Source organism: Antrostomus carolinensis, unplaced genomic scaffold, assembly GCF_000700745.2.
Source record: "Antrostomus carolinensis isolate BGI_N321 unplaced genomic scaffold, ASM70074v2 scaffold6725, whole genome shotgun sequence".
Taxonomy (NCBI): Eukaryota; Metazoa; Chordata; class Aves; order Caprimulgiformes; family Caprimulgidae; genus Antrostomus; species Antrostomus carolinensis.
The window spans coordinates 27349-53788 of NW_010314160.1; the positions used below are offsets into that span (position 1 = coordinate 27349).

General features: G+C 37.9%; 2 protein-coding genes across 2 annotated transcripts in view; both read right to left on the reverse strand.

Annotated features, from left to right (window-relative positions):
* RGS13 (regulator of G protein signaling 13) overlaps window positions 1-3931 on the reverse strand; it is a 7349-nt gene extending 3418 nt beyond the window's left edge. Inside the window, exons 1-2 of the mRNA XM_010167543.2 lie at window positions 3867-3931; window positions 1142-1203 (exon numbers count right to left, since the gene is read on the reverse strand). Coding sequence (XP_010165845.2) covers window positions 1142-1203; window positions 3867-3931 — 127 coding nt within the window. The remainder of the gene's footprint in view (window positions 1-1141; window positions 1204-3866) is intronic.
* A 13037-nt stretch (window positions 3932-16968) lies between these two features.
* RGS1 (regulator of G protein signaling 1) lies at window positions 16969-19827 on the reverse strand. The gene is made up of 5 exons (XM_010167540.1): window positions 19724-19827; window positions 19252-19335; window positions 18560-18621; window positions 17881-18044; window positions 16969-17154 (listed from the first exon to the last, which is right to left on the reverse strand). The coding sequence occupies exons 1-5, from the start codon at window positions 19825-19827 to the stop codon at window positions 16969-16971; spliced, it is 600 nt and encodes a 199-aa protein (XP_010165842.1).
* Window positions 19828-26440: the final 6613 nt, after the last annotated feature.

Genomic DNA, 26440 nt, shown 5'->3' on the forward strand with positions numbered 1-26440 from the left:
TCAGAGTAAAACCTAAGATAGGCAAATACTTTGCCTCCCTTTCATAAAGAGCTGCGAATCCATTGGCTTTAGAGTTTCTGGCTTTTCATGTGAGTTCAACTTTGCATTTTTTGGTGTCATTAAGCTTTTAAATGAAATCAAAATTAAATCACAAATAGTGCCAGGTAAGTGCAGTGAATTAGACATTTTAAGAAGGGCAGTGTCTGAATACAACTGGAAACTACAAGCACTTTATTTAAAGCAAGCCTTCCTGCTGGTGCAGCCCTCTGGGCTTTCATATTTCTAAAGATGTTGAGCACTACTTGTCATCTGGCAGTAACAGCAATGGCGTGCATGCCTGCTGCTTGTGCTGTAATTTGTTTCTTTAAAATGTTTTCTGTTGTGAACTTTCTCCTTGTGCTTTCCCTGTAAACTGTAATATACTAGTTTGCTGTTACAGATTTTAATGGCAAAATCTTTCTTTATAGTTTTTACAAATTCTTTTATTCTTCTTGCTCTTTGCAATTTGTCTGTAGTTTGAAAATAAAGCCAGTCCTTAGGAATAATTTTTAGAGGTTTGTGCTGTGACGTAACTCTGTACGTGACTTTCTCATCAGTATTTTTTTAAAAAAGCAATTCAGCAGTGATGTTCCAGCCTGCTGGCTAGATAAGAAATGTGGGAGAGCTCTGAGCCCTGAACAAGGCAGGGAGATGCTGCAGTGGGAAAGTTCAGATTTGCTACTGCAGCTGCAGTTCTTCCCATACCTGAGATGAGTGGCTGAGTTACGTTCCATGGCATTACACTGCATAGAGGTACCATTAGCTATGGTGTATTTACAGGGCTTCCCAAGTCAACTTTTCTTTCATGTTCTTCTAATATATGTTGCTACATACAGTGCTCTAACTGGGGATATGGCAGATAAACCTGCCCTTACCATGCTGTCTGTAAAAGAACTACCTGTGCTTGCAGAAATGGCAAGTTTGGGAAAACACAGCATGCCACATTTAATTTCAGTGTGATCCATGCTAAGCATGTCATACAAAGCTGTTTTTCATTAGCTGCATATAAGACAACATACATTATACTGCATGACTTACTGGTTTTGCTTTGTGGGAATTTTTTTCAGTAATCCATCTGGGACACAAACATACAATTACTTACATTTACTTGTTATCAGCTTTTCAAAAGACTGGGACCATTGTAGCACTTCCTCCAAAGACACCCTTTAGAGAAAAAAAAAAAAAAAGGAAATTAATGTGAGATTAGCTGTGGTTCAGAATATAAAAAATCAAATGAAATTACATTATGGAAAATCTGTCCCATGTTTTAAATAAGATCTGTACGAAGCTTACCTTTAAAAAGGTTTTTCTGTGTGTCCCAGACCTTATGCTGAAGCAAATATTCTTGCTGTAACACATACAGTGCCATCTCAAGGTGCTCCCATGTCATTCCTTTGGAAATGGCATTCACTTATTTAAATTGTGCTTAGGAGAAGCACAAAGAAAGTACTAGCTGTCTAGATAGCAACTTCATTGGGACAGGAATCATTATATAGTTTATATATTAAATGTTGATGTTTTTATTTAGTAGCAAAGTCTTTAAAGGCTCAAAATCTTATTGTAATATTTAAAGGCCTTTAAGATCTAAATTGACTTTTCAGCTGAGGGCTGAATATAAGCTCTGCACATAAGGTAAATAAAAAGTTAATACAACCTTAGCTGTAAGGGACTCTTTCCTGTTGTTTACAATACAGTATGACACACTATTACTAATCTAGACAGTTCTTGGAGATTACTAAAATATGGTTCCTTTCTTTCATGTTTGCTATTCTTAAGCAATAATTTTATAAGCATGTAGGAGTCTCCTGCCTGATTCTGGGAAAATATATGGAAGTAGTGAGGTGAGAGACTAAACAATTTAAGGGAAAACAAATGTTTGAGGGCCAATAGTTCCATTTAAGTTCATGTAGCTCCATTTACACCAACTAATTTTTAAGCATTGAAGTTATAGGACATCAATGCTGGTAACTTGGAAACAATGCTTATGCTTATATTAGTAGAAGAAAACACGAGAGATGTATTTCAGTGGGTGCTTTCCACTATGCGTCAGCTGAACTGGAGAGGAGATCTCTTCTCATTGAGTGTTTTGTTTTCATACAAGCTACAATTTTGACAACAGCTACTTAGTATCACAGAACTTTTTTTTTTTTTTTTTTTTTAAATTAAAAGCAAAATTTGTTTTGGTGTGAGTGCTGCATGATGCTTCATAGATCTCTGCTGCACAGCAGCCATTAGTAGCTTTGTAGCTTTTTAAATTGGTGATCACCTGTTTATTTTTAACTTGATATAATTCTCTCTTTCACCGATTATTATTTCAGGATATTTCAGTCTGACCTGATCAGAGGAATATATAGTAATAGAAATTTTACCACTATCAAACTGTGGTGTTAATAACTCTAGCAACTCTTGCCAGTAAAAGGTGGGGGTTTTGTTGTTGTTTTGTTTGGGGGTTTTTTTGGGGGGGTGTTTGATTGTTGGGGTATTTTTTTCCCTCCCTTCTCATGAGCTACTGGCTTCCTCTCTGTATGAATTCATGAAGGTGTGGTTATGGGCAGTGAGAATCTCTAGTCCTTTGAAAGCTTTTCTTCCTTAAGAGCTGCTTCTGAGTCATTCACTGTTACTGACGCACATAATTTTTCACCTCTGTCAGCAACAGCACTTGTATATAGAACGAGTGACAATCTTGTCTGTCTCACTGAGCATCGTCCGTAGGGCCATCTTATTTCCAATTCTGATTATTTGTCTTTAGCATTAATCTGTGAAGCAGAAAGAACACTGCCTGATGGGGCAGCTGACACAGAGGAAAACCTTTTTATGTTTTTACTTTCCTTTTAAAAATGAGGAAAATATGAAAGGTGGTAAGGGAGATGTGAACATGGGTTATTAAGATCTGTATTAATGCCACTTTCATAGCTGCTGTGCTGACAGTAAACTTCTGGCTGCAGTGATTTGCAACATGACTACATTTGCTGAAAACATATATTAGACTGAAAAAAAAAAAGTGAATATTCTCCAAAAATAACTAAGGCTTTATAGCTGGGACTCCAAAATTTAAATTGAAAAATGTGGTTGTAGTGTCTTGTGGGAACTATCACTCACTTATTGTGCCCTCTCCAGTGTGAGTGGCTTCCCTGGCCACTGCTGTGTGGGAGAGAAGGCTCAGCCAGGAGGCACTCTTGGTAAATGCTGTCTAGATTTCTACCACTTGACCTCAGCCAAATGGCAGTTTCAGGAGTCATTGGACACACTTCAGTATTGCTGTGGAGGACACGTTTTTCTCTAATCAATAGATCAATACCATGTATGATCTGACAGTAGCTGGCAGGCTTGTTGGATGGAAGCATTTCATTACCCCACTGGGACATGCCAACCAAAGTTCTAGCTATGGTTGGCCTCCATCGAGGTTGGTGGTAGCAGAGGACTTGCAGGAGGCACTTGGCCATGTCCCTTACCCACCACAAGTGTATTCACTGTTCACCAAAAGTCTGAATTCTTTTAAAAGATTCACCCAAAACGTTAGGTTTACAAATTCTTCACAGGCCCAAATCTGGACTTAATCCAGGGATTAGTTTAGGCCTATTCCTATCTCATATAAAAGAAGTTCCCACTGGGATATACCCTCCTTCCACCAGAGAAATGCCAGTTTACTCTTCGTGTGCTGTAAAGGAATTGGCTATATGCACGTGGTGTGCTGGGGCAGTTGTGAAGATGTTGCACTCTTTTGCATGATCTTAAGCTTGCAAAGGAAATTTCTGCTGTGAATTTTGAAATTTTTGTCTCTCCTAGCTGCATGTACTGCAGAATAGAAGAATCTTATCATTACTTACTTAGAATTGATCCCGTTTTCTTCTGCTCTGAATATCTTGCAAAACCAGCAAGTATTTGGACTCATTCTCCTAAACATGGAAGATACAGGAGTTTTAAACCTACTGTGCTTATTTCTGGCTATCTTAAATTCCACTTGCAATTCAGTCTCCATATAGCAGTGCTAGCAGTTCTAGCAGTATTCTTATTTTATGTATCTAATCTTTATCTATGAGTCATAACTGAGGAATTAGACCAAAATATATTTTTTGAACATGAAAGAACTTTTAAAAAAATTAATAAAAATATAATCAAGCAGTCTAATGGATATCAAATGGAAAAATAAAAGCGTTACTAATTCTCACTCTTTGCTTTTCCAATTGTGAAAAGAGATTACAAGCTTGAGCCTGACCCAAAGCAGAAGGAAACCAGGAGTCCTCTCCCTGAAAGTTCAGGGTGACTCGGATCAGAGATCAGAGCTAAATGTAAACTAGACAGTGCTATGTAACTTAAGTGTCTCAGATTAACATTGATATTTGTCCAGTAAATATCAGTCAATAAAATTTGGTATTAAACTTGCTTTAGTATAGACATCCATTTTAAAAGGGTGTAATTTTTTATTAGGAATGAGGCAGTCTGTGCAAAAAAAACCCCTCCAAAATAATAAAAAAAACCCCAACAAACTTGTGACCTGAAGTATGTTTATTACTTCTCCTTTGGCTTTCAAGAGACACCGAATTCTTTGCAAGGTTTACATGGGACAGTGGGTAAGTTTGTATAGACCTGCCTGAAATCAAAACAATTCTTATACATTATTTATTTAAACTCAGTTTCTTTCATGTTTGGATTTGACTGGCACATACTCCTCATACAACCAGTTTTTCTTTCAAACTAAAATACATAATAAAACAGAACAAGGCTCTATCTCCCAGTGCAACCTTCTGAACCTGGGAAATTATTGCATTTACCTTTAGTCTTATTTTCCTTGTTTCCTGACATCTATATCCAATTTTACATTATACGAGAGTCTTACCCAGTGGGTTTCCTACAGGATATTGAAACTTCCTAAGTCTGCCTGACTGCTGCACTGCAACTCCTGCTGCTCAGGCTCCCCGCAGCGCTGTAGGATTGCCAGAGGCCGTTGCCCGTTTCCCACTTTTGTGGAATTCTCTGAACTACACTCACTGCTTGGTTTCTGTATGACTTCCTCTACACTCGCTTATTTATTTCATTAGTCTTTACTCATCTCACCCTCTGCCTAAAAGCAATCTTTTAAAACTGCACAATATTCCATATTTAAGACAGTTATGCATTTAAGTTCTGGCATATGGTTATTGCTTATCACCTTACTTCAGACTATTTTATCCAATGCCCTCTATTTTGGGTGTTTTCATGTTGCAATCATCAGTCTTCTATTCACTTAAATATAAACAAAACACAATCTTTGGCTTTTTTGAAACCTGAAGAAGCTTATGTAGGTTGCCTGCTATACAGTAATGGTTAAGAAATATTAGATGAAGCAATATTAAATAATCTAGTTCAGCTACTTCCATCTAAATTCAAAGTGTCGATCAGTAATTTTTTTTCTTCTGGTGGTTGCTACATGAAGTCACATTTGTATGAGGAAATGTTATCATTCTGAGGAACTGTTTTAGTTTGAGTTAGAGGTGTTAAGCAAGTACTGTTCCCCAGGGCTTGCTGAGTACACACATTTGCCAAGCATACATCCAGGGCTTTGTGGTTCTTTTCTTTTTATATTGGAAACATTTCCTAATGGACTGAGGAACAGAGCATGCTGATTTTATCTTTTTCAGTGCTTCTTTGGTATGTCTTCTTTCCACTGAAGCATGGTCTGTTTCGTTAGTCTAATGTTGCTTGTTTCTGCTGGTAATAGTCTTAGTCCTAAAATAAGATGGGACTAGTGCACAAAACTGCAACATGTCCTCGAGCAATTTGTGTCAGGTTTGAATTGGCTAACCTGCACAAGTGCAGCCTGTGACTTTACCTATAGTAGTGTCCTATCTTCTGCTGTAAATAGTAGCCCATCTAAATCTTAACTACTTAGTACAGGGTTCAGCTAACTAACTTGGATCATGAGAGCTGTTTTCACCCAATACATATAAATAACAAGTAGTATCCTTTCTGTTTGCTCATTATAAGGTTCTATTTCAACAAGGCCACAAGTTCTTTAGCGTGTAGGATCTGCGCTTCCTGCAGGTCTCGTAATCAAAAAGAAAGTCACATGGTTACACCACTTTCAGAGAAGGAATTGCCTTTTTGGTAATAAATGACTCTAAGTCCTGACAGTATTCATGTCTGTAAAAGATACAAGCAATACTGATCTGGAAATTACTGTTTAAATGTTATTATATTTTTGGAAAAATATCAGGAAAACTGCTTTGGTAGAGCAAAGAACAAGATCTCTTTATTTTTCAAACTATGACATATATTTTGATTTTTCCAGTACCCTTATGCTGTGCCAGTGAATCTATAAACTACCCAATGTCACAGTTTTTACTCAGAGTACATTTCAGTAGAGCTTTCAGAGGGAAAATGCTATATAAAAGTTCTAATTAATTGCCTTCTGTAATGTCACTCAGTTTAGTTTGTACTAAGAGTATTACAAAAAATATTCATATATGAATAGGGTTAAAGTTGTTTATACATCAGAAACATTTCTAAAATTAATGCCTATGCTATTCTGAGATAACTTCACATGCCAAGAGAAAAAGAGGTAATTCCTTGCCTATGCTATTCTTTTCTGTTAATATTGCGAAGTACAAAACCTCATACTTACATACAAACTCTTCTTGGATTGTTTCCTTTGGTTAATAAGTTTCATTTAATAGTTACTTTTGTAGGGATAATTTTCCAAACTCTTTGACCTGATTTTTTGCTTCATTACTTTCTTTTAGTGTAGAACCTCTTCTTTGCCACCCTTTGGCTGTGTCTGTGCTGCTCGTGCTAGTGCCCGACTCCTTTCTTATACGTACCATAGGCAAACAGTGGCTGCGGTTCTTATCAGAAAAAGTTCATCTGGACTCGGATGCACCACTGATAGAGGTTGTTTGCTTTGAAATTATCTTGCATCTCTACTGATCAGCTGTAATGAAATAAAGCTGTGTTTTACTTCATTGAAATCTTGCACATATCGTCCGAGTTTTGTGACTAATATTTTCCATCTCTTTAATAGAGTTCTTGATATGAAAGCTAAACTCTATGTTGAAATGAGACAAAAGGCAAAAGTATCCTTGCACTAAAACCAAGTTTCATCCTCTTACAGGCAGCATGATGAAGGAAGGACTTTGGATTGCTGTGGAAGAGCCTTTATTTTCTGTTATGACCCATTAGTGTGAGGCTTTTATGTGCTTTTAACTGGTCAGCTTGGTATTGCTTGCTGAGTGATGTTAGAGCAGAACTTTCTTTAAACTTGTATGAGGTCCTCTGTCATTTTTCTCATAGCTGTTGCCCTGGTTGTGACCTCATTTTAAATTGAGATTCAAGTTATGTTTCACTTATTCTTTTCTAGCTAAGCGTTTTCCAAGCAGCTGGGCAGTGCAGTAGCACTGAAGTTACCCTGTTCAGGCCAGTGCTAGCCTTGTTTGTAGTGGTACTGGGGCTTTGGGAGCAAACACTAGCCCAGCTAGTTGTTGTAAATTAGTTACAGTGGGGGCATGTGCAGAAATATCTTCCTAGTGGGCTTTCTGTCCTTTCTGGGAGTAGTGAGTTGTGATCTCAGGGGATTTGCCAGAGTCTACAAGGCACAGACTGTGTCAGGAGAAAACAGTTGGTCTTCCCCCTGCTCCGTCTGACAGCCTAGCTGTGTGCAATGTTTCTTTCAATCTTATCTCTCTGTTTTGACTCATCTTTCTTTTTCTCTTACAATGCCTCCTAGGCAAAGCATGAATTGTGTAGTATTTGAACTTCCAATTTAAGTTTGAGTCTACAGTAATACCATACACTCATTTATTTTATTGCAGCTCACCCTGCTGGTATACAGGCCTAGTTTAGAAGGTTGTACACCCATTTTCCAACAGTAATGATTCTGCTAGGGAGGAAACGTGTGTGGTGTGCACACCTCCAGCAGAACCCGGTGTCTGAGCAGGGCAGCATGAGAGCCTGCCTGTAAGGAGCTTGTCACGGGACCTGGCCTGTGCTTATGAAAAGGGAGGGACAAATATCACCATGTGATCTATTTTCTATGACTGCTATTTCATTAAATAATATTTGGTATTCTTTATACCTTCACACAGGATTTTTGGTGTATTTTTTACCATTTCTATAATAGAAATGGGCAGGGGCAAATAGCTATGTAATGTAAATTGAGTAGATTATTCAAGTAATCACAGTAGTGAGATGATCCAACTTTCTCACATGCCTCCTCAAAAATAATACTTCTAATGCCTGCACATACAAGCAGTTATAGACTAAAAGCTTCTGAGGGAAGTAATTTGGAGGGGGGGGGAAAGAAAGGCACCGTATGAATAAATGTGACTTTGGAAAGGTTGTGTAATGAAAATCCCAATTATGTTGATAGTCTCCACTAGTGATTTGAACTAGAATTTAGCTATTTGATTTACATATATTTTGTAAAAACCTTGTGTGTATACGTAGGTATATATGCAAGTTCTTTTGCAAAAACTTAAATATATCTTAATCTTGCAATTTTTTTTTTTTTTTTTACATTAAAGGATAGCTCATCTAAAATCTTAGTATTAAAATGAATGCTAATGAACTATTTAGGGTTTTTTTCCTATCATCAAGTGATGTTCACTGTCAGGACACTGTATATGAGATCATTTCTTTGTAAATTTAAACCAGTGACTGAGTATCAGTAACAACTGACTTTGCATTCATATATATTTTTTTTACATATTAGAGACATTTAAAAATACTGTAATATTGCTTAAAATTGAAATTGGTTTGAGATTTTTTTTATAATCTTGTTTTTACAATTAAGCTGAAGAAGATAATTCTTCAAACCTCCTCTTGACTTGCACGGTAGGGCGATATTTAGGTGCAAGATTTGTTGCTTATTTCATGTCTGCAGTTCTGTTGTACCCTTGACCATGCTTTAAAGCACTGCTTGAAATGTAATGGGTATCTGCAGGCCCTTGTGATTGCCCAAATACCTTAGCATTGGGTGGTTGACTTGCTGGCAAATCTGTCCTTGGATCAGCACAGAGGAACTGTAAAAACAGACGAAGTGGCTGGCTGGGAAGCCCTCAAAGAGTGAGGGACCCTGCAGGCTATGGATATGTTCCTGCCTGCCATCAGTGTGTCTTCTGGCCGCTACAAGGACTCTTACTCTCAAGAGGACTTCTACCATTCAAGCTTGTTGCTATTTCATTAAACTTGTTCCAAATATGAGTTTACAACTTGTTTCTCTGAGTCAGCTGCTTTCCACTGCCATTCTTTCATAGCTCGATACCCAGAATGTTACCTTTCTACTTCCCTTTCCAGAATATTTAAAGCACGTAGGAGTGGAAGGTTTAGTCATTAACCAGGTATGCTGCTTCACTGAAAAATTACGTGATTGAACCTAAACCATACCCTTCCTTTTATTACATAGATATTCCACTAGATGTCATCTGATATCACCCTGGAGGAGAAGTTACAACTTCTGTGTGCATCAGTTCAAACTGTGTTCTCATAAGGGTGGTGAATGTGGATTCTGGGGAAACTCTCTGCAGTTTCATTGTAATGAATAGTCTCATCTAGCCTGAAATAGACTCCTTGGCCAGATAAGTGAGATGGGCAGGTAACTGAGGCATGCACTGAACAAGCTTGTTAACAAGGCTTCTGATTTGGCCTTGTTCCTTTGAATTCCTTATGTTGCCATGTGTACACATGCTGAAGAACTTTAGTGTCATGAGGGCACATGCTATGTAGGAATCAATTACTGTCTGGTTCATTCAGCAGTTGCCCTGAACATGCTTTTCAGAAAGAAAATGATGAGGAAAATTGAAAAGCCAAAGTATCAAAACAGAGAAAATTGATAAATCATATTAGAGCTGCTGAATTTTTCAGTTTTTCTGACCTGTTCTTTTTCTAGGGATTAACTATCAGCTGCCAGCTACTTTAGACAATATATGTTGACCATCTGGGTTGCAAAAATTTCTTCTTATGAGTGAGAATAATGCTCCCAGATGAGTTCTTGCTCATAGCCTTCTATTTCTTATTTCCTTTTCTCGTGTTCACTTACCTAGTAGCATCTCTTAATTCTCATGCCTTCTCTTTTTTTTATTCCTCTTGCCCTTATATTCATTCTTTCCTATTTGTGTTTCTATTTTAATGCTCTTTTGCTCAATAAACATCTCACCCACCTACATCTGTTTCACACTAGTGAATACGGAAGTACTGTCTCTCTCATTCTGTGTTGTACCCATTCTTTCCATCTACCCACGTACTCCTTTGCTTGCACATTGCTACCTTCTCTCCTGCTATATACCCACACACTGGCATTCACAAAGGTAGGGACACTGCTTCCTGGGGCTTGCCTGGTACTCGCATTCCTGATGTCGTGTCTTACAAGGACGTGTAAATAGAAGCACTGAGGATGTACCTAGAGATCTGGGGCCAAGCACAGGAAAAGGAGGAAAATATTATGAGGCCTTTGTTAACCTTGAGGAGGAGAGCATAAAGTGGATACTGTGATCTAGGTGCTACTCATCCTCATTGCTGTTTGAGTGGGCGTAGTACTGAAATAACAAATCACCGTTCTTGCTTTTCACTTAGTAGAGCCACTGAGGTTTCCAGAGGACAGTCCCGTTTCTTTTGTTGCATCTTAGCTGCTGGCTTTGAGCAGGTTCATTTGGGAGCTTTCTTGCTACGTAATTGAAGATAGCCTCGAGAAAAGCAAAGTTCAGTGTGCAGCAAAGATCTGCTTACAGGGCAACAGGGAACAGTGTTCACAAGTTCAGCTCCTTACTGTAGGTCACAACAACCAAGGAACTGTCTGCAGCTATACAGACAATGAAGTAGTTTCTGTTTCTGGGTAGAAGTAGAAATGGCCTGCTTGTAGTCACTGACTTCAAGAATTTGAATAGTTTCTATATCCATGGCTTCAGGTTTCATGGATAAGGTTGGACAAATCTTACATTGCAACTGGTCTCTGCAAACTCTATTAACAATCATCTGCTGAGTGAAAATAGACTGAAGTCTAAATAGCACTTCTGAAAATCTTACCTTAGTTGTGTGCTGTGACCTTTCTCTTCCCTTTTCCTCCCTAAAAGCTGTGATGTCATTGTGTGAGCCTGATGGTCTGCAACCATTGCAGTAGAAAAGGAAATCATGTGACTGTAAGCTTGGACTAGTTTTTATGTGAACTTTCAACCCTCCCCTTCAATCAGACTTCAGAGAGGTGGGTACTGTGGTTTGGGTGCAAAGCACTGTGTGCCCTTAGCTGTCAGTGTCTGCAAACACACTTGTACAAAAGCACAGCAGTAAGCAAGGCTACTTACACTTCCTGCAACTGTACTTATTTTGAAGATGCCAGCTGTCCATCTTGCAGTTTTTTGTTTAGTGTAAAGTTATCGATTACAGTTTGGTCCAAGTTGGTTAGAATGTTTGACCATGTTACTCCAGGACCTCCTATCCTCCAGATGTTTGTTCCAGCACATGAACAGTTGCTGGTTGGGACTTTAGAGAACATCCTGAGTGTATTCACTATTTCCTCAGACTGGCATGACCAGGGATGTTGTTTTGCTCAGACTTATATCTGGTCAAATTCTGTTCAATAGCAGGTCTTTATCTCTAAACCTGGCTTCTTGACCTTCATGGTTGACAAACCATTTGCTACAGTAAATATAGTATGAACTTTTTCCATAAGTGGTATGAAATTCATAGGTTACTAAGTTATAACTATTGTGCAAAGAAGTGTTTATTTTGTTTTACTTTTAAAGGTTATTCTCTAGTAGCAGAAGCCCTCCAACTACAGTAACTTGAAAAAAACCCAAAATCCCTTGTGACTCAAGTGATGTCAAGTTTGTAGGCAGTTGTACTGTCACTTTAGTATTTTGGCTGTATAACAAACTTTGAAGAGAAGCATTGCTAATCTGCTCTGTTTCTGTCTGCTCACAAGTCTAGAGTGATTCTGAAAGGTTTACATTTCTGCATTTTGTTTTTCACTCAAGCTATTTTTAATTTTATTAGTAAAGGGACCATGTGAAAGCTGGTCACTGAACTAGTTTAGGTAAGTGTTTTAAGGTTGTGTGATGCTTAGGCTGTTTGAAGAAATTGAAGGGAAGTGCTCAGTAGAATCTCAATGTTGCTCATCTTTGGGGTCTTTCAAGACGGTACTTTCTGGGGCTGCTTTGAGAAATAAGGAGGGAATTAGTTTATTTCCAAAATAAGCACATCGGTTCTTGGTAGATATAAATCTCCTTTTTGTGACTAAAACCTTTGAGGCTATATTTACCAAACATAGCCAGGGGATAACCTTAACTCCTCACTGACTTTGTTTCTGAGCATCCAAGACAAATTTAAATAATCCAATTAGCATTAAGTGAGAACTTGTTTTGCAATTTCTGCCTGTGTTTAATGACTAAAGACTTAATTTCAAAAAGCTTCACTTACAGATATTACGCTCTCTGATACAATCAACCCATGTCTCTGAATGGAAGATGAGAACATCTAATTTTTCCATCTATTGTCATCTATTTTTGCTTTTCAGACTCATTTCACAATCATAAAGGCGATGACAGCTGGAACGCCTTTTACTTAAGAGTGTGGGCAGGGACGGGTGGCACTTAAGGGTCTAAGGTGATGAATTTATACTATTCATCACCATTTCAGCTTTAGTTTCCTTCCTGCCTCACAGTGTATGATAGGGTGTCTCTACTAACAGACTTTCATAGATGTCCTTCTCAATATATAGGAGAGAATGATACTATGTTATACCATATTTTTAGTTCTATTTGGGATAATATTAACAATGTCTATCTTAGGGAATACATTTAGAGAAAGTTTTCCAAAATGGAGACGTTAGTCTTCTATATTCACATTCACAGTCCGCAGAACTCTTGAGTCCTCCTATAAAGAAAACTTCTCTCTGCAACAGGGAGAAGTTAATTCACTTCAAAAGTGTACCCGAAGACAGTACAATGATTGATTTTTATACTGAAACACTGACAAACAATGAAAATGTTTCCTTCAGGGTAAGGTAGAACACTTAAAGAAAAGTCTGAGTCACTACTGTCAGATCTTAAAGCTTCTCCATGTACTGCATCCTGTTTTTCTGTACTGAACTGTAGCTCGTGGCCAATCTGATTCAACTCTTTTTCTTAGAGACTGTGAATGGAACAGCCATTTTCCATTCTCTTATGGTATATTTTTTCCAAAAAGGGAAAACTAAATGTAGTTTAAAAAAAAATAAAAATCAAACAAGCTGTTTGGCATACATATTAAATATTTGAATAAGTGTTGGATAACAATCAGAGCCTGATTCTTCTGGAAAGTTTTAGCAGTTAACTGATAATATAACTGGGTTTAGCGTATGGTGAAAAAAGACATTTTCCCTCAATTGCCCACTAATTTATTGACAAGATAGTAAATAGAGCTTATGTTCACAAGTTTCTCCTGTGGGTATGGGAAGTTTCCAGGGACGTACACTTTCCATATTTGATGTGTAACGTGTCCTGCTTTGGAAGAGTCTGCTGTGCTGGGCAGGGCACAACCCACAGCTGTGAAACCAATCTGCAGTGCTGTGGCTATTTGTGTGCATGGGTGTGGGGAGGAGGAGGAGGTGAATGGGAAATCACAACTTAGGCAGGCTTTTTTTTTTTTTTGTAGTAGGAACCTGAAAACAATGACAAAGGTCAATTACCCAGGTTGTTAATTACAGAGATATTCCAGCCCACTCCAGTGTCCCTGGCAACATGACCATGTTTCACCAAGCAATAAACAGCATAGCAGAAATCCAGAGCTGGCTCTGGGATGCTGTTGTAAGCCCAGTGTTATACATCTGTTGCTATAGCAGGGCTATACAAAGCTGGTTGTTTAAACAAGGTCCAAGAGGTCTGGAAGTATTTTACGGCAATTTATAGCACCATCCATATTAATCTACTTTATAAAAGGAAGAAGCTATAAGTAATAGTCCAATGGTATAACTGAAACAATTTTTACAGTATTTTAAGACACTTAATATTTACATGCTTTAAAATAGTCCAGAGATAGGTATTTTTATTATTTCTTCAAAATCTCTTTTTCAAAATGCAGTATACTGCAGTATACAATGCTTAATACGCAGTGAATTCTTTTTTTTTTTCTTTTTTTTTTTTTTTTTTTTGAAAGACTGCCTAAGTTGAGGTTCTTTGGACTCAGAAAAACAGCAGAACACACACATCAAAGGGATTAAGGACGCGGGCACTTTCTCTGTGACCCTTGGTTCATTTACAAGGTGCACGCACCACATCAAGTTCAGTTGTGATTTCCCATTCACCTCCTCCTCCCCACACCCATGCACACAAATAGCCTAACCAGCATGTTATAGTGTCCCTTTCTCACCCTTTCCTGTTAGGGCAGATCCAGACACTCTTTGCAGGAGGTCAGGGTGCCAGGCAGCACCTGTGAATACCTGAGAAGCTGCGGTGGTTGCACTCAGTCTTTAGTGAAAAGGTTTGCTCTGCCTGGTGCAGAGTCCCAGGGCAGTGGGCACAGGCAGCAATGCTGGACATTTCTTTAAGCTAGCAGTGGCTGCTGCAGCACCCAAAACCATGGCACGACTCCCGTTTCTGCCTTCACCTTTTATTTATACCCACCTCTGAGACCTGCACGGAGATGGAAACACATGCCCACCCACTGCTGCAACCAGCAGTCTCCCCAGCAGTAGATGAAATTGCTTCTGGCAGTCTTCTCTGATAGCAGCAAGCCATTAAAAAAAAAAAGAAAAAAAAAAAGTACTAACTAACCATACAATGAAATATGATTTTAGTCAGAAATTCACACAGGTGTTTGGCTAAATCATGGTGAAATTGTGAAACTGCAGTAAATGAAGGCTAGGCCCATACTAATTTAAGGTATTTACAGTCAAAAGAATAATGTCACTTGAAGGTAGTGTCTGTTTAGAGGGTAGCTGGTATTCCATAGCTCACTCTCTTCTGGGAGGTTGAAGCTATGCAGTGATGGTCCATGTTAACTGTGTCAGAGCAAACATTAAGATGCCCCTTGTGTGGGAGGCATAGTTGTTATTCTTGCTTCACATTAATAAGATTTATTCTTAGTGGAAAATTAATTCATGTAAGAGAGAGCCAGCTGGAGACTGGTTTACATATTTTCAGGAGTGTTCAGGTTTTGCAATCAGAGGCTTCCTCAGGTACACATATTTAACAAAAGGATAATACTGAAAGACCAGATTCTTTTTTCTGCATTTACTAGTCTTGAAAAGAGGAAGATGTGATTTGCAGAGGATTCCAGCTGCAACAGTAGAGGATGGTGGAAGTTGACAGCAACTGCCACTTAGCTATGTTCCTTCCAGCCGTTTTGCTTCTAATGCTGAACATTGGGACTTCCAAGAAAGCACAGAAGGTCTCCAAAGGGTGGCAGTATGAATACAGACTGCTCTCCCCATGAGGTGACGTCTGTGGGTTTACAGCTTCTCCATTTGCTATGGAATAATGGAGTGTGCCTGACTAAGCTCATGTTATTTTGGAAAATGGAAAATCTGCAAAAGTGAGATAAAATCTTGTATTGTCACCCGTGTGATAGCTGTGTCTCTTGATGGCAACTCATCAAGACCAGGGCACACTTTGATTTGTTTTCATTATGAACTCTAATGTCACAAGATATTAAACACTTCAGATTTGGTAGTGCCTGTGTTCATAATTACATAGTTCAAGCATAATTGCGACTTTTTTTTTTAATTTACTTTAGTCCTCATCACTACCCACAGTGGTATAGGCTACTCATAATATTGTGTGTTTTACAGAGTAAATTTAAAGCAATGTTTGCAGTGAAATCAAATGACCTTTGATGCTAGTATTGGTGGTGTAAATTTGAGTCTGGTTCTTGCCAAGATTAGGTTGAGTAGTACTAGTATCACAAGAGATGTCTATATAAGCAAGCATGGGTGATCTATTGTACTCAACACACCATCAGTATCAAAGCAGATTGAACTGTGGGGTCAGTGATTAAATGGTTTCTATATCTGAGATTTCACTCAGGTGCTGGTTGCTGGAATAGCATGAAAAATAGGACGGAAATTTAGACCTGCTTCTCCTTTTGTTGGTTTTTTTTTTTTTTGTCTTGTTTTTACAGATCGTAAGGATGGGTCTATGTAGGTCAGGATCACCTACCCCAGATAACTAAAATTGTAGTTGTGTAAAAATGGTAAAAGAGCAAAGGTGGTGTGGGGAAATTTAGTATTTGGATAAGGAGATAGGAAGCAGTGGCATAGTGGCACGGAAGGGAACTATGTGTTTCAATATTTCAGTAATTACAATAGAAAGATCACTTAAAATAAGATGTAAAATGACCATAAAACTTGATTTTTAAGTAGATTTAATTGAAGAGCTTATTATTATTTTGCAATAAATTAAACAGAAAAGATGCTACATACCTGCCTGTTGAATACAAACTTAGTAAAGTACAGCTTATGTAATTCTTAGATAATTTAAAATTTATCCATTTTAAGACATGTCAAGTTATGATATATTTACAAAGGACAATGGAGCTGAAGTCATGCATATTAACACTTCACAGATTTTTTTAAAAAGCCATTAATCAGTCTTGTCTGGGCATTTTCTTGTTATGCAAAAAATTGTCAGTCATCCTTATTTTTCTTCTGAACTTCCCAACACTCAGTTCAGTAGTCTTGCACTTCCTAATAATCAGCAGTTCTTTGGGATCTAAGACTTGGTTCAATGTTCATAGTGTAGTTCAGGCAATAAATAGTATCCATATCCTGCCTTGACTCCATGGTGTGTGGGAGGTGCGGGTTTTCCTCCTGAGCTGTGCTTACCCTTGTAACAGTCTCACTGGCTTTTATCCTGGGCTCTCTGGGCTGTGGAGCTGTTTGCATCTTTTTGTACCCCTCCTCCCAAGGCAGGGGTTCTCCTTGCTGAGATCCAACCACTCCGAAGGATCTCTCCACAGGATATTTGACACAGATTCTACTTGGCTCTTTCTTCATTTTGAAGTGTTGGTTTGCAGCTGGTTCAAAAGGTTCAGGTAGGCTTTGGATTTCAAAAATCTGGGATATGAATCCCTTTCCATGAGGATGTACACGGTTTTCTGAGCTTCATCAAAACTTGTGTGAGTTGGGTCTTGAGCCCTTTTGGCTGTCGCTTCCCTCATTTGATGGTCAATATTGATCTGGAGAATGAAAAACAAATGCCATTGACATCTTAAAAATGTGCTCTCTTTCTATATCTATCACGTTGTTTTGCCAATAAACAAATTTGCAGCCTTAGAACTTAGTGTGATAGTTCAATATCAGAACTGCAAAATGAGGGAATTCTAAGGATTATATCTGTCACACACAAAAAATTGCTACTCATATAGAAATGCAGTTTGTTATGGAGTCAAAAGTAATGCAACTCAAAAATTGTGTAAGTAGAGGAACAACCTCCTATTAAACCTCCAATTAAAACAATAGGAGAAATCTTGTGTAGAATAATGAGTCTCCAGTTTGAAATATGATCAACATACATAAAATTTAATTCTCCAGAATGTCCACATACTTTAAAAAACAAGAAATAATCCATAGCTTTCCTACTAGCAAAGCTCTCTCTAAGTATCTGGCTCCAAACACCATCATTAATTCAAACTGGGCTGACTCAGAGAACAGCACCATGTGCTGAGCCACCGGTGCCTCTGCTGAGCTTCTGCTCGTGGTGCTCTCAATGCTGGCCTGTGAGATCTGATAATCTCACAGCTAAGACAGTAATGATGCAAATATGCTCATAAAAAACATGTGTCTGTATCTTCTTCCTATATAACTGAATGAAAGTATGAGCATCTTAGTGAAGCTACACTTCTATCTTCTGATTGTCCATAATCCTTGTACTGTAACACTAGATGGATTATCTTTGTACATACCTGTTTAATAGCATCTGACTGAACAAACTCCTCATAAATCCTCTCTGCTTTGCTATGTAAATAATCAGATTTGGTTTTCTTGTAATCCTCACAAGCCAACCAGAACTCGATGTTTTCCTCGCTGAACTCTGACTTCAGAAACTCCCGAAAGATACCTTGACCACCTAAAGCCAACACAAATACATCATAATGATATTTTTGACCAGGGAGGATAAAATAAATAGCAGGACTTGTATTGAAATCATTGTTATAAAATCTTGCCCAAATACACAGTTCTTCCCTTCTTCATCATCCTACAGATACTCTAATGTTAAGGGTGATGGGAGTCTTCCTAATTACATTCAGCATTTTTAGATCTAGGTCGTAGGTACCAAAATACATTAACAGATTCTAGTCCTCCCAAAGTGGATTGTCTTAGGGTACAAGTGGAGAGAAAATTCCAAATTAAACTGATGTGTTATGCAATGACAGAAGGCTGATCAAAAAGCATTGAATTCAACTATTTGGGGTTTATTTGCTATACTGAGAGTGGGAAATGGAAGGGAAAAAAATAACTGAAATGCAACTGGCTGTTCTCTGGCAGTGTTTGCAGAATACTACAGCATTGCCACTTCGGCGAGGTTAGAGAAAATTTTGTCCTCAGGATAAGAACAAAGTCATACTGAAGTAATAGACTTACTTTGGCTGGCCAAAAGCTTCTCCAAAGACTGGGACCACTGTATTACCTCCTCTGCAGAAAGCCTAAAATGACAAGAAAAAGAAAATACTTTAGGCAAGAAACCATGTGATTTTATTTGTGTGTTTAAAGGAAACAGATTTTATAATTTATTATTCTATTCCAGGAATGTGTAACAGGTATTTATTAAAGTTACAACCTTCTCATAATCTGAGACCCTGGAGGCAAGCCCACACTGAGACAAATAGTCAGAGATGTGAAAACAAGGAACTATGATCTTATCCTGAATTCTGTTCCCAAACAGATGAGCTTTTACTGTAACTATGACCAAATAATTTTCTATCTGTAATCTGTATTCCTGAAATAAGAATGGTAACTCCTCTGCTCTTCACTTTAGTGTGAAACATAATTTCTTGTAAATCTTTAGAAAATGGATACAGTGGCCCTCTGAGGAAAACAGATTTAACTGAGGTGTCTTCTCCCTCACTGTCTGATACAAACATACAGACATTGCTAAGAAAAAACCCTCTTAACTTCATGAATAGTTTCTACTTCCTAATGTTCACTTCTTGTATTTTGGAAATTCTAAGTGTTATCACAGTATTTGTTGTTCTAGAAGTAGTTTAGAAATTAATAAAATAGTTTATTATATAGTAATCTGGCTATACTTATATTTTGTGTATCTTAGTACTTACATGATATTTCTAGAGTGTGAAGTCCTGATTCCAGATTCGATATGGGGTACCATGCACTTCAAATAATTTTTGAGATCTGCACCACTGAAACCAATGAATAGACATTTTTGTAATCCATTAAAATTGCAGTTGCATTTCAATTCTACTTAAATTTCTTAAAACTTTTAAACAGAGGCTGACAGTTCCATCCTGTGACTGAGGTCTGGGAAGTTACATATCCAAGTAACTTTTTTTTTTTCAAAAGACTAAGAGGTTCCCAGCATATCCAAAACTCTACTCCCGATTACTTAAGGGAAACTATTCGTTGGTATGCTTCGGCTCAAGCCATTTTTAATGATGCTATAGTCCTGAGCTTTGAGCAGGCTTCGCAGTCATTTAGCCTGAAACATGGTGCTAATTCTTAATCTCCAAGCCTCTAGTGTTATTTTAACTTCTAATATATTAGAGTTTGTATTAAGATATATGTACTTACAAAGCCTTTTGCTTCTTTTTATGGATTTTGCCTTCTGCAAGCTGGCAGTCTTCTTTTCCATTTAATTCAGTCATGTTGTTGTGGGGAAAAAAAAATCCTGGCATTTTACTTAACTTAAATGTGAAGCCACTTTTGCAACGATAATCCTCCAAGCACCAAATGTCAGTTCACTGACTCTGCTACCGCCTTTTATTGACGCAAGGCAGCCCTGCTAGTTGGTGTGAACAGATCTGTTTATCATGTATCCTCACCACAAACTGTGGAAGTTCCCTTTTTTCAGTGCACAGTGACGTGAGTCTTTTGAGAAAGAAAACAGACAGCGGTGTCTCGTGGTTGAGGTTAAACCGGATGAGACTGAATTACTTTGGGTTTGTTTTGTGTGTCTGTGTATGTCTGTGTTACCAAAAAAAAAAAATCCCCTCTAGAATTTGAATTCTTGTTCCTTTCTGATTGGTACTTCAAAATCAGAAGTACTTTTTGGGTTGTATTAAACGAGCTGCAAATATCACAGTTTTATCTTGATGAAATCCACCTGCTACATGCCTCCATTCTGAAATTTCTTATTTTACAATTTATTTGATGGGTTTGGTGGAATATAGTAAAAAGTAATTCAAGATATGCCAGTATTCAGGCTCCATATGCAACAAGGTATTTGCAAGTCACCAATTGCTCTTCAAACTAGAATTCTATGTTAGAGGAATCTGATTGGTTTAGACACATGCTGTGAAAATGTTTAAAATTGATTTTCATGGGAAAGGGCTTTGAAGCAGCAAAAACTTGTTTAGTTTTTCCAAGTGAATTTGAAAGCACATTGCCATATTTCAGGAATGCCTCCATAATTTTAAGTGATTCAGCATGTGTAAAGTTTGACTTAAGTTAGGGCTGTTGTTTGTAAACACAAGGTGAACGTTACAATGTGTTAGAGGGAGGTTTGCATTCTTTGTATATACTTGAGTGTTACTGCAAGAAGAAACCATGGACATAAAGCAAGATGAAGAATTAATTGTTACCCTCTATCTGTATGGGCTGATGATTTAGAGGTTTAAGTACTTAATGTGGTCCCTGGACATTCCAGTTTCTCCTTGTTTGTTGTTTGTTTGTTTGTTTGTTTTTTTCTGGGAAGTTTCAAATATTTTGTTTTATTGAATAACGCATACAACTTTGATTACTTAAAAATAGCTTGTGAATTATTTGTACAGGGCTGCATATGATTATGGCAACTGAGAACTTGCTCACATACCTACAGTTCTGTAGTGGACTGTAATACAAAGGACCCGAGGAGACTGAAAGCTGCCTGCAGACAGATGTGCGTGCAAGGACGGACAGCCTGCATCAACGTGGTTTCAACCACAGGAGGCTACTGATCCTTTGAATATTAGCAGTGACATAAATGTGTCTGCATAGGTCGTACTGCAGGAAACGTTCATCTCCACACTATCAGATAAACACTAACCTTTGTAAGGTAGAGGTATTTGCTAACTGTTCTTAACTCCCCTCAACAAGGCTAGAAAGGAAAGAAGATATGTTATCGGTACCATGTTTGTTTTCATACTTAGCATGCTGGTTTTTGATATTCAGCACCCTCAGATCTCATTCTGTTTTTTTAGTTAGTAGCTGTGCTCAGTGAATTACTGGGAGGGTTATAGAGATGCTGCATCCAAACTCTTCTCAAAAGGGTGCAATAAAAGGGTAAAAGGCGACAGACACAAACCACTTCAAGGGAAAATCCCTATTCCCTACCACAACTCTTCATACTTTGTAGCCTCAGGCTAGAAGAGGGGCAATGTCTTGAACTTATAATTACAAGCAGGTATAAGTAAGGTTAGGTTCTGTGAGTCTAAGAGGGACTGGGTAGAGTTGCTGCCCTGAAGAAGAAGACAGTTTGCTTGTTTGTGCCTATTATCAGTGCAGGACTGTTGTCAGTTTGTTTACCAGACAAGGAATGTCTTGTTTTCCATTTTAAATGAAGTTACTATCTTTACATTTGGGATTTGTTAAACATATCAATGCATGTTACAGATGTTGCGTCAGACCTCTCTCTAGAAAGGCTTATCAGGTGCTACTGCATGGACTTTGTACTTCACCTTCTTGCAATAAATATTCTGAGTAAATGAAGAATAGTATTTTTATCACTTACATCCAGGTAATGCTGCTGTCACACAATATTTTAATTGTTTTCTAGGTACCTTATTTATTGAGGAGATCAGTTCTGTTAGTATTAAACAACAATGTAGTTTGTAGAGTGAAATAAATTCATTTTACTGCAAGCTTTGGCCTTGATATCCTAAAGGATTCTGAAAGAGGCTTCTGAAAAGGCCACAAGCTTGTTTCTGGCAGGTTGCATGAACTGCTTTGGCTTATATCCGACAAACCTCTAAGTCTGAAGTGTTATCCAGCTTCATCTCTGTAGAGCCTATTCTAATTTTGACATTCTTTATGGGAAATTAATAGGAAATTATATCACTTTTCTTGATAATCTTGCACTGAATGCACTCAAGAATATTTTGATGGTAACAGACACCAATAAAAATAAATGCAGAAGATTTTTTTATTTTTTTGGCTGCCTTTGCTACCGGTTGGTGGAAATTTGGAATAGGTGAGACGTGCATTAAAGAAAAATGCCTATTTGTGGAAAGACTGTATGTAGTCCCTTGGAAGATATTACATCACGGGGCTCAGGGGTAGGTAGTAGCCTTTGCTTTTAGGATACTGGTGCTACTGGACTTGAAGGCAGTCAAAAGGGAAGGAGGAATATGTGGAGTACTGTACTATAAAGGAGGAAAACATCGTGGTGACCAAGCAGACCACCTGGCATTAGCTGATGTTCTTATGTTCTGCTGTTCTCATATTCTGAATTTATAATGCTCTTAATATACAACTATTATGTCCTGACCCTCTAAGCTGTCATCACAGAGTCCTGTCCAGTCTTCCAAATCAGTAAGCCCCAGTCTCTGGACTGCTACTGCTGCTCCTACATTCCTTTGCAAAGAAAATCAGTGCTGCCTCTCTGGATCACTGTAAGCCAGATCTATTTATCAATTTGTGTAAAGGTTCATGCAAGATTGGCAAAAGTAGAAAGAAGACTGGGAGTTGTGAGTGTCTGATTTGGAGATGGAATGCACAATGTATATCTAGGAACAAGTGTGGTGTCTAAACTTCTAAATCAGGGTCATAGGAAGTGTAAAGACAATGTAAAGCAATGATATTCTCACATTCTCACGTAAACCTTGATCAAACTCTGCAAAACCAAACCCTACTGCATTCAGCAGCAGATATCTCAACAAGGGAGTTTGATTATTATTCACATTGCATTTCTTTTTCCACCATGGACAATTACTTTCTTACTCTGAGTAACTGATCTTCAAGGCATCATTTTTTCTCTTGATGGAATATTTAACTGACTCTGATTCACTCTTTCTATGCAAGCCTACTCATTTTTAAGATTTTTATTTGCTAAGGCCAATGCAAGTTACCTGATTTCAAGAATGGGAAAAGTGTCCTCAAGGCTTAGGTATGTGTACAATTAAAGTGGGAGGAAAAAGAGAAACTATAAGATTAATAGGGCTGACAATATATTTTGTTACTTGAGATATGTTCTACTTCTAGAATGTAAGTCCATGCAGGAAAACAACTGTGTGAATTTCCTAAATTAAAAGTATTTGTTAGTTATTAATATGGTTATTGTAGAAGATCCTGTTTTGAGCAGGCATCCAGCTTGTGTGGTCCTATTGTTCTGAATACTTGACACTTGTAGGGTCAAAAGTGCTACTTATTCTTAACATAACTCTAAAAATATAAAACTTCAAAACCTTATGCGTTTGTCCATCTTCAGGTTCACTATCTTTGTTTCCTGTAGACAAAAGTGTAGTCCAGGCTCCAGTGGGATTTAACATGATACCATGAGGAACAGTTATGTCCTGACCCAGTGGAAAGCTTTTCACATAACTTCTATCCTCCTAATTTGCTGAGGTTTTTTCAGTTTCATCATGAGATGGTTGGTAACAGACTGGTCTCTTTTGTCTCTCACTATCTTAGTCTACATATATAAGACTTCGCTCAATTTCATGCAGAGCATGAGTGCTAATTGCTGCTTGAAATACTTTCTTGTTTAATAATTAATCTCCTTTTCTTCTATTATTATCATTTCAGGAAATTACAAAAAGAATTTTTTGACCTTTACAGATTTAGGGTTTAATAAGAACCTCAGCATTTGGTACAGAATCCTTTTTGCCCTAGGGCTGGTATCGCCTCATTTGACTCTGTCCAATAACAGGCCAGAGGAGCATTTTTTGCAGCAACGGTAGCCCAGCTGACTATCACCAGCTGTTTTTTTTTTACTGTTTTCCACACCTCTTGTAGGTTTGTAATGAGTAATTCATCTAACTTCTGAATGTGCACAGAAGACACTTGCAAATACTTGGTAGTATTCAACCTCTTTCCATGTGTTGTTTCCCATTCTTTCTGGTGACCACTTGATAGAGCGCAAGAGAGTAAAAATGTGAGAGAATTTCCAAGATTACGACACTGGACAAGTTTAGTTAAAGCAAAGAGGATAAAAAGTCCCTTGAACCCGAAGTCACGTTTGCTGGTGTAAGCTATTTCAAGCTTCTCCTCCTGACTTCTGCTTTAAGGCTTCTTTTTGGTTGCTCTTGACTGGCCTTACCCTCATTCATTCTCCATTTCAGTCCAGTTTTGTTCCTGAATGTTGTGTTTCGGCTTAGGCAAACTTCCGTGTATGGCCAATTTTTAGCTTTACTGTACTCTAACTGTTCATCATACACTTCTCTGGAGTTAGCTGGACAAATCTGGGCCGGAGAGCTGAGCCTGAGTCAAGCCCGGTCTCGGCAATGCTGCCCCACTGCAGAATATCCACTTGCTGGTCACAAAGCTGAGCTTTAACTTAACTATGAAAACAAGTGATTTCTTTGAAATACTTCTGTCTTTTACATGACCTAAAGAGATAAACTACTGATAATCCATCTCTCAAGCAGAAGAGGCACTTAAAGGAAATAGAAACTAGTTTCTATGTGAGAGGAAACCGTTCATTTTACAAAAAAAGGGGGGGGGGGGGTGCTTTTGAGCAGTAGGGATAATGTTTCGGAACATGAAAATTTTCTCTAATGTCATGTAGTCAGTCCATAATGGAGTGATGGTATCATTATGAATTTTCTTTTAGATCTAATTTCTGCTACAAGCAAATGCTTCCTGGAATTAAATCCTGAATCCACTGAGATTAAAATCTTGCTACTGGTTTTAGTTGTCTCATTCTTGGCGTTAGACTGATTTGAATGAGAATTGGGATTTTTTTGAGAGATTCCTTTGGTTGAACTTTCAGATGTTCCTAATGTTAGGTTTTTTTCCTAATTAATTCAATGATAGCTTTATTTTTGAAACCAGTAAGGCATAACCAGGGCTAAATGGTATCAGACTTCTCAAAATACAAAAGGACTTACATTTGAAAAATATCTGAAGCCTAACGACAACCTACAGCAAGGAATGCCCTAAGTTAAACTTTGGGTAATGGAAAAACCTTATTGCCTTCATTTTTTTTTGAGCAGCATAAAATGAGTAAAGGGCATACTTAACTCAATGTTTCAGCTCATGCATGGACAGAGCCAGAGATTTGACTCTGGGGTATAAGTCACCAGAGCTTTCCTGAATTCTGTTTTAGCTCTTTCAATTCCTCAGTATAAAATGGCTTCATAGAAACACTCCAGCAAACTGCCAGTTGTGTCCAAAATTGCTCTGTCTACTTCCAAACCATCTGCAGAATACTTCTAGGGGATTTTTTTTAGGGGTTCCCCTAGGTTCTGTAGAAGACCTTGTGGAGTTTTTATTAATTTTACCATGACAATGAAGGGGAGACCTGGCAGGAGTTCATGAAATCACTGTGGAGATCCTACAGGTGAATTGTTCCCTGTTTTTATGGATCGTGTGGAAATTAAAATATAGTTTGCTCCCTTCATCCATTCTGGTATGTCTACTAGCTCTGTAAACAGATTACAACAGGTTTTTCCTTTGCATGTCTCAATCTCTAAATATTTCCATGGGCATGAGCTCCCAGCTTATGTGACTTCAGTCAAGTTACTAACTTCTCTGGTTACTTCAGGTGGCTGTTGTGAGTCACCATTAGCTATTGGAAATCTCTAATAAAAAAAATTGCTGAATATAAGTTGTTCTTATAGATATTATTTTGTCTGTGGTATCTTTTTGAACTTTTATGATTTACCTTTGCAGAAAAATATTAACAATATTTAAAGATAAATGTTGTTAGCATTAACAATTGTGTTTATACTATAGAGACAGTGCAAGGAATTATATGTGTATATTTCCTCATCATACTGAAGCACATTTCGCTGAAACACACATATTCAGTAGCTCTCCTTTTTCTTATGAGCACTTCTTAATTAGAGTGTAATAAGCTTATACAGTTTATCAGAAATCAGATCCCTTTTTGTTCTGGGGCACTCCATCTGAAATAAATTAACTGTTTTATTTCTGTGAAATCAGGGGACTTTTGGTTATGAGCCATACTGACTGACACCTGGATTGAAAAAAAAAGAGAGAGAGAGAGAAAAATGCAATAGAGTGACTTTTGGGTGCTGATGGTGATGCTTCCTGTGTCTGATGTTCAATAGTGCAGGAAATGTGTTCATCACGCACCATCTGGGGAACGCACACATTTCTGATTACCTATCACATTTTTATGCAGTCACA